This window comes from Aotus nancymaae, unplaced genomic scaffold (assembly GCF_030222135.1).
Source record: "Aotus nancymaae isolate 86718 unplaced genomic scaffold, 86718_ANA_hifiasm-v0.15.2.pri h1tg000073l, whole genome shotgun sequence".
In the NCBI taxonomy this organism is placed as follows: Eukaryota; Metazoa; Chordata; class Mammalia; order Primates; family Aotidae; genus Aotus; species Aotus nancymaae.
In genome coordinates, this window is record NW_026988488.1 from 4,883,766 (window position 1) to 4,893,723 (window position 9,958).

At 45.9% G+C, this 9,958-nt stretch overlaps 1 protein-coding gene across 1 annotated transcript; it reads left to right on the forward strand.

Moving 5' to 3' along the window:
• The first annotated feature begins 1,638 nt into the window (after positions 1-1,638).
• On the forward strand, positions 1,639-3,814 carry LOC135271041 (androgen receptor). The gene has a single exon (XM_064367708.1). The coding sequence runs from the start codon at positions 2,294-2,296 to the stop codon at positions 3,812-3,814; it is 1,521 nt and encodes a 506-aa protein (XP_064223778.1). The 5' UTR covers positions 1,639-2,293.
• The last annotated feature ends 6,144 nt before the right edge of the window (positions 3,815-9,958 follow it).

The following is a 9,958-nucleotide window of genomic DNA, read 5'->3' on the forward strand; positions in this document are numbered from 1 at the left end:
ACAACCGCTCTTTTCTCTGTAGAAGACTGTAAAAAGCGAAAGAGGCCGAGGTAAAAATCTCCCATAAGCTCCCATGGAATGACTTTGCAACAGAGACCCTCCCCAAATCTAGAAGTCTAAGAAATTTAAAACATAGGGAGGTCCAGGGTCCCTACTGACATAAAGGTAAGTCGTTTTCCTTTTAGGTCTACCGTTATGTCTCCTCTCTCTTTTCATTCCTACCTGCCTCTCCATCTTTACACAGGGCTTATGGGACCTCCTCCACAAAATGGCAGTTGCAGTAACCCACATCATCCTTCACTCCTGGCTGTCCATCAAGAGGCGAAAAGCAGCCCTATCTATGCAGGTTCTATCCTTGGATAGTTCCAGTTGGGAAGTTTAAAATATGCAAAGGCAACTTGGAAAAGAAAGCTCCTGCATACAAAGCAAATCTTTGCAAAGCTCTGGACAAAACTGTGTACATTGGAAGTGTTTTTAGTGTTTGTGTGTTTGCCTGCTTGTCTAGGTGATTTTTGTCTTTGCAAGTCTGAAGATAAATACATGATTAAACGCAATTCCAGGGAGGAAGAAAGGCAGCGAAGAGTGTAGAAATGACCTCTGATTCTTGGGGCTGAGGGTTCCTAGAGCAAATGGCACAATGCCATGAGGCCCAATCCATCCCTATGACGGAATCTAAGGTTTCAGCAAGTATCTGCTGGCTTGCTCGTGGCTTGCTCCTCAGTTTGTAGGAGACTCTCCCATCTGCGCATTCTTATCAGTCCTGAAAAGAACCCGTGACAGCCATTAGGAGCAGGTATTCCCATAGTCCTTTTCCTCCCTCCCTCCCCTCCACCCCGTCGGTTTTTTAGATTGGGCTTCGGAACCAAATTTGGTGAGTGCTGGGCCTCCAGGAAATCTGGAGCCCTGGCGCCTAAACCTTGGTTTAGGAAAGCAGGAGATATTCAGGAAGCAGGGGTCCTTCCGGGCTAGAGCTAGCCTCTCCTGCCCTCGCCCACGCTGCACCAGCACTTGTTTCTCCAAAGCCACTGGGCAGGCGTTAGCGGGCGGTGAGGGGAGGGGAGAAAAGGAAAGGGGAGGGAAGGGAAAAGGAGGTGGGAAGGCAAGGAGGCCGGCCCGGCGGGGGCGGGACCCGACTCGCTAACTGTTGCATTTGCTCTCCACCTCCCAGCGCCCCCTCGGAGATCACGGGGAGCCAGCTAGCTGGGAGAGCGGGACGGTCCGGAGCAAGCCCAGAGGCGGAGGAGGCGACAGAGAGAAAAACGGCCGAGCTAGCAGCTCCAGTGCTGTACAGGAGCCGAAGGGACGCACCACGCCAGCCCTAGCTCGGCTCCGGCGACAGCCAACGCCTCTTGCAGCGCGGCGGCTTCGAAGCCGCCGCCCCTGAGCTGCCCTTTCCTCTTCGGTGAAGTTTTTAAAAGCTGCTAAAGACTCGGAGGAAGCGAGGAAAGTGCCCGGTAGGACTGACGGCTGCCTTTGTCCTCCTCCTCTCCACCCCGCCTCCCTCCACCCCGCACCCACCCCGCTTCTCTCCCGCAGCTGCCTCAGTCGGCAACTCGCCACCGACCCCCCTCACCACCCCTCTCCCCCGCCCCCCGTCGGCCCAGCGCTGCCAGCCCGAGTTTGCAGAGAGGTAACTCCCTTTGGCTGCGAGCGGGCGAGCTAGCTGCACTTTGCAAAGAAGGCTCTTGGGAGCCAGGCGACGGGAGCGGCTTGGGCACTGCAGCCACGACCTGGCCGGTTAGGCTGCACGCGGAGAGAATCCTCTGTTTCCCTCTACTTCCTCCCCACGTCCTCCTGCCTTCCCTACCCTCAGTGCGGAGCCAGAGCGCAAAAGATGAAAAGGCAGTGAGGGCTTCAGTAGCCAAAAAAACAAAACAAAACAAAAACAAAACAAAGAAAACAAAACAAACAAAAACCAAAAAGCCGAAACAAAAGAAAAAGATAACTCGGTTCTTATTTGCACCTACTTCAGTAGACACTGAATTTGGAAGTGGAGGAATTTGTTTTTTCTTTAAAGATTTGAGCATCATCTACCCTTCAAGTATTCAGAGACTGACTGTGAGCCTAGCAGGGCAGATCTTGTTCACCGTGTGTCTTCTTCTGCACGAGACTTTGAGGCTGTCAGAGCGCTTTTTTCGTGGTTGCTCCCGCAAGTTTCCTTCTCTGGAGCTTCCCGCAGGTGGGCAGCTAGCTGCAGCGACTACCGCATCATCACAGCCTGTTGAACTCTTCTGAGCAAGAGAAGGGGAGGCAGGTTAAGGGAAGTAGGTGGAAGATTCAGCCAAGCTCAAGGATGGAGGTGCAGTTAGGGCTGGGGAGGGTCTATCCTCGGCCGCCGTCCAAGACCTACCGAGGAGCTTTCCAGAATCTGTTCCAGAGCGTGCGCGAAGTTATCCAGAACCCGGGCACCAGGTACCCAGAGGCCGCGAGCGCAGCACCTCCAGGCGCCAGTTTGCAGCAGCAGCAACAGACTAGCCCCCGGCAGCAGCAGCAGGGTGAGGATGGTTCTCCCCAAGCCCATGGTAGAGGCCCCACAGGCTACCTGGCCCTGGATGAGGAACTGCAGCCTTCACAGCCGCAGTCAGCCCCGGAGTGCCACCATGAGAGAGGTTGTGTCCCAGAGCCTGGAGTCGCCGTTGCCGCCAGCAAGGGGCTGCCGCAGCAGCTGCCAGCACCTCCGGACGAGGATGACTCAGCTGCCCCATCCACGTTGTCCCTGCTGGGCCCCACTTTCCCCAGCTTAAGCAGCTGCTCCGCCGACCTTAAAGACATCCTGAGCGAGGCCAGCACCATGCAACTCCTTCAGCAACAACAGCAGGAAGCAGTATCCGAAGGTAGCAGCAGCGGGAGAGCGAGGGAGGCCTCGGGGGCTCCCACTTCCTCCAAGGACAGTTACTTAGGTGGCACTTCGACCATCTCTGACAGCGCCAAGGAGTTGTGTAAGGCAGTGTCGGTGTCCATGGGCTTGGGTGTGGAGGCATTGGAGCATCTGAGTCCTGGGGATCAGCTTCGGGGGGATTGCATGTACGCCTCAGTTCTGGGAGTTCCACCCGCTGTGCGTCCCACTCCTTGTGCCCCATTGGCCGAATGCAAAGGTTCTCTGCTGGACGACAGCGCAGGCAAGGGCACTGAAGATACTGCTGAGTATTCCCCTTTCAAGGGAGGTTACACCAAAGGGCTAGAAGGCGAGAGCCTGGGCTGCTCTGGCAGCGGTGCAGCAGGGAGCTCCGGGACACTTGAACTGCCGTCCACTCTGTCTCTCTACAAGTCCGGAGCACTGGACGAGGCAGCCGCCTACCAAAGTCGCGACTACTACAACTTTCCACTGGCTCTGGCCGGGCCGCCGCCCCCTCCGCTGCCTCCCCATCCGCACGCTCGAATCAAGCTGGAGAACCCGCTGGACTACGGCAGCGCCTGGGCGGCTGCAGCGGCACAGTGCCGCTATGGAGACCTGGCGAGCCTGCATGGCGCGGGTGCAGCGGGATCCGGCTCTGGGTCACCCTCAGCCGCCGCTTCCTCATCCTGGCACACTCTCTTAACAGCCGAAGAAGGCCAGTTGTATGGGCCGTGTGCTGGGGGCGGCGGCGGCGGCGGCGGCGGCGGCGGCGCAGGCGAGGCAGGAGCTGTAGCCCCCTATGGCTACACTCGGCCGCCTCAGGGGCTGGCGAGCCAGGAAGGCGACTTCCCTGCACCCGATGTGTGGTACCCTGGCGGCGTGGTGAGCAGAGTGCCCTATCCCAGTCCCAGTTGTGTCAAAAGCGAGATGGGCCCCTGGATGGATAGCTACTCCGGACCTTACGGGGACATGCGGTAAGTTTCTCCTTACAGAAATGTCGTCTTTCGGCCCAGGGCGCAGAGTCGCTCTGCGTTCTGGGGTATCTAGCGGCTCCTACCTGCGTGAACACTCAGATTACCCCTGGGAGAGCTCATCAGGGTTTCATAGGAGGGCTGCTCTAAATCTAGTGCTCTACCGGGACTCCTGGCCTGCCAGAGGCTTAACCTTAGCTCCCCTAATTCCCGCTGCGTGCCCTGGGTGCTGATTCCTGCCCTCCCAGATTCTTCAGCTTCCCCAACGGCCCCAAATTCTCGCTACTTCCTGGTACTCAAGGTCCCAAACTTAAATCCTATTGCACAGGCCACCTTCAGAGGTAAAGCTCCCGAGCCCTCCACTCTTCCTTTCCTTCTGTCTTCAAAGTTAGAGAACCTCAATCAGAAATTTGGGCAATTTCTCTTCTTCGGGTCTGCTAGGATTTCCCTTTCAGCCTGCGCAGATTAGAGTCAAAAAGCCTGGCCCAAGCGCTTCTCAGCGCGCCTCATCCAAAGAGGTAAAATTCGCGGTTAAGGAAAGAAAGTGGTCTCTAAGTGCTGAGGGCTGCTGTGTGAAGGGGTGAACTTCTTTCCCCGGAAGCAACCGGGGTTTTCTACAGAGCTGGAGGTCAGTAGAGGTAATCCAACCCGTCACGTTTAGAGTAGGCAGAGGGGCAACTTTCTTGGTAAAGACTCCACAGGATTTGCACTCACAGTTTCTCAACGTTGGTTGACTATGTTGAAACGAATTGCTTGGGTCGGTTTTCTCTTATAAAGTGTTTGTTTTCTCTGTGGATTACAATAGATCCACAGCCCTCTACTTCAGGTTTGCATGAGATCTATAAAGAGGAGAATATTCTTTTAATGTACAATTTAATCAGGTTGAGTCTGATTTAGAAAAGTGTTGGAAAACATTTTTTTGTAAAGCATTTCCTTCTATTCCAGTGTGCTCCAAAATCTCCACTGGGGAGGGAGGAGTGAGGTTTTTTATTATATTCCTTCATTTTAAGGACATGTTTGCATGTTAGAATACTTGCTGTTAGCTCTAACAAATTAAGAACTGTTAGTGACCCATGAGCCATAATCTTACCCCACGGTTTTAATTAGCATATGAAAAAAGTGGCAAACAATTGCATCGTGCTTATTAAAAATTCTTCCTCACCGCAGTTGTTGAGCTTCTTGGAGACCATGATGAAGATATTCTCCCCTAGAAAATTAAGATTTTAGTGTATCTGGTGAGGGAGTACATACTGACTTGGAGAATTAATTCCTCAGGTCGGCCAGGTGCTGATGTCCCTGTGGACTTGAGTCTTATTCTTTGTTTCTATGGCTGTTTTCTTTTATCTGTGACTTCTCCAAAATTTCCTTGTTAGCCTTAACATCTTTAGCGACTTAAATCCAACAATTTGCCTTCTTTCACTGATGCTTTCCTTCTTACAAGGTAGATAGCACAATGTTAGTAAAGAAAGAAGGAGGAGGGTAGGATTTCATAAAATATTATTTCCTGTACTGTTGAAGAAACCACATTTTACCAGGCTTCACATTCCATTACGTTTTTAATGTTTGGCTTACAAGATTTTTAAAGGGTTCCTTTGATATTGTCAAAGTCTTCTCCAGTTAATTTAGACTGTTTATTTTTGTAATGCGTTTATGCTATGGGACAAAAAGTATTCTTGATTTATAAGAATAAATTTACTTGGTAGGGTTAATTTTTTTCTAGGGCTGTCATTAGAGGGTGGAGCCCCTCTTCTACTGTAAACTTTTCTTGGGGGAAAATGTCTAAGGTGCCTTTCGACCTGCCATGGTACTAAACTCAGTCACTGGAACCTTCCATCGTCTGCATGCCTCCCCACAACTTACTGACTTAACAGGGGAAAAACTGATGGTTCCATATACTTGTTAAAAAAATGTGTGCCTTCAAAGACAAAACCAAAATTTTTAGGAAATAACTATAGAGAGCAAAAGTTATTCCCATATGGTAGACAGTGAGCTTGGTGATTTTATTTCGGGTCTTAATGGAAAAAAGCTTCTTTATGAGGAAGTCTAGCATATCTTGGTGACCTGCTTAAATAATGACATCAACTAATGAGTTGATGAAGACTTTCCATTTCTAGGATATAGAAAATCCTTGAGTCAGTTTATTGAAAATTAATCAATTTCATCAGAATGCAATCAATTCCAATCTGAAAGTTGATATTTTCATACTTTCTCTTTTTTCCCCCTCACTTTGTAGGGGCAAAATTTGGTGACCGGCAAGAGATCTTTTAAGCCAAAGCAAGAGTGTCTTCCCTCTCTGTATTGCACACATTATTTGCCAATTTTGAGCAAAAAATCTCAAATATGTACAGGGCTACAATGACCTGTTGGGTTCCTCCCTTTTCTAATCATGTGTGTGTTTATGCACATTAGTTAATTTTGTGGAAGGATTTTTTTAAAACTTTAATAACATCAACACTTAACTCTGTGTTCTTATACATTCACAATATTTCTGCCGAGAGAAGAGAGATGCAAAGGTAGTCTCTTTAACTTAATTTAGCATGTGATGTGAACAGAAGGAACAATAAAAAGTGATGGGACTTGTGTGCAACCCTGATGATATTTTATGGAGCTGTCTGTCTTCTCTCTGAGATCAAACAGGACTGCAACTTTTGTTAATTGACCACTGGCTCACTTGGCAGCAGTAGGGCTCCTTATATTCCAGCAAGCAGCACAACAATATGACAAAAATTTATTCTTGGGATTGGATTCTAAGAGAGTGCATGCAGGAATCAGACTTTAGGGTTTAGAGAAATTATCCAGATGCAAAAGGAACGTTTTAATTTTTCTCTTGGTAATTTGTTCTGGTCTTCATAGTAGGTAGTATTTTAGTAGCGCTTTGATATTGACAAGTCTTGCTCCCTTTCTCTATTAGATTTTTCAAAATAAGGCATTTTGGAATTCCTCTTTCATTCTCCTCTCTCCTCTCAGTTATCAAGCGTTTGTACGACTATCTTACAAGGAACAGTTTGTCTTGTAAAGCAGAATTTTGCTTTGAAACCAAGACAGACTATTTCTGTCCATAGGCTTCAAGAACCAGTATTTTGGCAAGAAGCATCTTTTCTTTGTGGTCAGCAAATAGATGGTAAGTTCTGTCTGGATCCCAACAATCAACACCTGAGGACCAAATAGCCACACTGGGTGGCACCCCATTTGGAAATATATGCAGGATGTAGCCCTCTTGCTTGTCTACAGCTCAAGTCAGTCAAAGATTAACACTAGTGACATTTGCAGGCTTCAAATTGTGGGGTCGCTTTGGGGTGCTTTCTTGCCTGTGCTAATTTTACCTCATCAGGCTTCCATTCTTTGAGCTGTAAACTTTGAAATAATATATTGGATTTGCTGGTACGTTTAATTTTCTTTTAAGTGTTTTTCCTTCCCATAGTAATTTTTCATCTGGTGTACATATATGCATTTAAAACACAAAATTATTTGATCTCCTAACTTGTACATGCACTTATACAAGTACAGGCCACTTGGTGGGATTATGTGAATTGGAGTTAGGAACGTGGACAATTCCATTATGATTATTTTTAATGGTGATATCAAGATCACCAGTTTCATTCGAAACCTTGCATAAGCAGAGAGCAGAATTCGGACTGCGTGTGGCAAAGCAAGGGCTTATTTTATAGCCAAACCTGAAATCACGACTCTGAAAAATAAAAAAACAAACAAAAAAATCAAGTTTTGTGAGCTTGGTCAGAGAAGAAAAAGGAAATCTCTCCCCACTCCCCCACCTTCACCATTTTCTCTTTGTCTGCAGCTTCCTCAAGCGCTGCCTGTCCCGATTTTCTTTTATTCCACTCCTTTCATGTTTTTGACATTGAAATATAGACTCTTCTTTCCACTGCTCAGGATATTTTTCTCATTACACCTGTGGCATGCTCTTAAAGAATTTATTCAAAAAAAAAATCTGGAGAGTAACAAATTAGATCAACCCTAGAACCTCTCCCTTAAGACTAGATGACTTGAAGGGATTGCAAAATGAATAGCTCGGCTTTTTTACCTTGAGGTTAAAGCCTGGTTCAACAGTTGCTGAGGGAGCCAACTAGGTGGCTTGAGAACTTGGCGATTTAATAAAGTATTTTGTCTGATATTGTTTCTGTCTCTGTCTCTGTCTTGATCTCTGTCTCTTTTTGTCTATTGTCGTGTTGGCCACCTTCTCTCAGAGCCTGAGAGACAGCTCTGACACCCTTCCCAGACAGCTCTGTTGAGATCAGACCTTGGTATCTCAATCATAAGCAGTACCTAATATGCCTATGAGGGTGATGTAAGTGTCCGGCTGGGCTAATCTGCTTAAGCTACACAAAAATTAATCATTTGAAAACAAAGATAGATATTAAAGAAATTATCTAACTCCAACTTCCCCTACCAGCATTCCATCAAGTTCTGGGGTGTTACATTTAGAGAAAGTTAACCTCATCTTAAGCACAGAGTCAACTTTTAAACAAAATTGCTTATAAAGTTCTGTACAGTTACCAGTATTGGTTGCCCTTTGTCATATAGAAGAGAATTATGAAATCTCATATTTACGTATCATTCTTTAAAAAAAAAGAGTCCGAGTGTTTTTCAGTTTATTCACTGCATTCATGTAAGCTTGAGTAAGCCAGGAGGGGTTCTTAGTGATTACTCTTTTCCTAGGTAAGGGAGTAGAAAGTTAGATTTTCTATGATGTTTGTTTACCACGTGAGGGAACCTCTCTAGAGCAATACCTCACAGATTTTTCTTCTTGAAGTTTGCCACCCGACAGATAATGCTTTAGCTTGTTGCTCCTATTCTCTCACTAGCTGCTACATAGAGATGATAGTCTATGAATTATTGCTTGCACACTTCTGGGTGATGCTACCCACTCTCTCTCATGACAATTCTTGCTGCCAACCTGCAGGCCACACCAGGATTGAGGACAGCTCATCTAGATACATTTTTAGCATTAAAGTGCTGGGTCACTTGAGAATGCTGTCAATTTAGGTTACTTAGTCCCCAAGTTTTATTTTTTTAATAATAGCCTTATTAAGATGCAATTCACAATCCATACAATTTACTCATCTAAAGTGTACAGTTCCATGCTTTTTAGTATATTCAGAGTTGTGCAACCATTATTGAAATCAATTTTAGAACATTTTAATTACCGCCAAAGGAAACCCTATGCAACTTAGTGGTCACCCCACTACGTTCCGTCAGTTCTGAGCAACCAATAATCTACCTTTTATGGATTTGCGTATTCTAACATTTTGTATGAATGAAGTCATACAATATGAGGTCTTTTGTGACTAGCTTCTTTCACATAATATATGTTTTCAAGGTCATCCATGATGAAGCACGTATCCATACTTTATTCTTTTTTATAGCCTAATAATGTTCCACTGTATGGCTATATCACGTTTCATCTATCCATTTATCAGGTGATGAACGTTAGGGTTGTTTCCACCTTTTGGCTATTATGAATAATACTGCTGTGAACATTCATGTACAAATTTATTGTGGACACATATTTTCGGTTCTTCTGTGTACATACATAGAATTGAAATTTCTGAGTCTTATGGTACCTCTGTGTTTAACCTTTTGAAGAACTGTCAAACTATTTTCTAAAATGGCTTCACAGTTTTACAATCCCATCAACATATGAGGATTTCATTTCTTCCATGTCCTTGCCAACACTTGTTATTCTTTTTTTTATTATAGCTGTATTAGTGGGTGTGAAGTGGTGTCTCATTGTGGTTTTTATTTGTATTTCCCTAATAACAAGTAATGTTCAGTATCTATTCATGTTCTTATTAGCCATTTGTATATTTTCTTTTTTGAGAAATATCTATTTGGATCCTTTGCTCATTTTTTAGTTGTTTGTTTTTATTGTTGAGTTTTAAGTTTTTAAAAATATATTCTGGATACATGTCCTTTAATAAGTTGTGACTTGTGGATATTTTGTCACATTCTGTGAGTTGTCTTTTTTACTTTCTTTCTTTCTTTTTTTTTTTTTTTTTTTTTTTGAGACAGAGTTTCTCTCTTGTTACCCAGGCTGGAGTGCAATGGCGCGATCTCGGCTCACCGCAACCTCCGCCTCCTGGGTTCAGGCAATTCTCCTGCCTCAGCCTCCTGAGTAGCTGGGATTACAGGC

What these genes read in the sequence shown, in the direction of transcription:
- LOC135271041 (XM_064367708.1), top strand. Translation starts at nt 2,294, where the DNA reads ATGGAGGTGCAGTTAGGGCTGGGGAGGGTCTATCCTCGGCCGCCGTCC.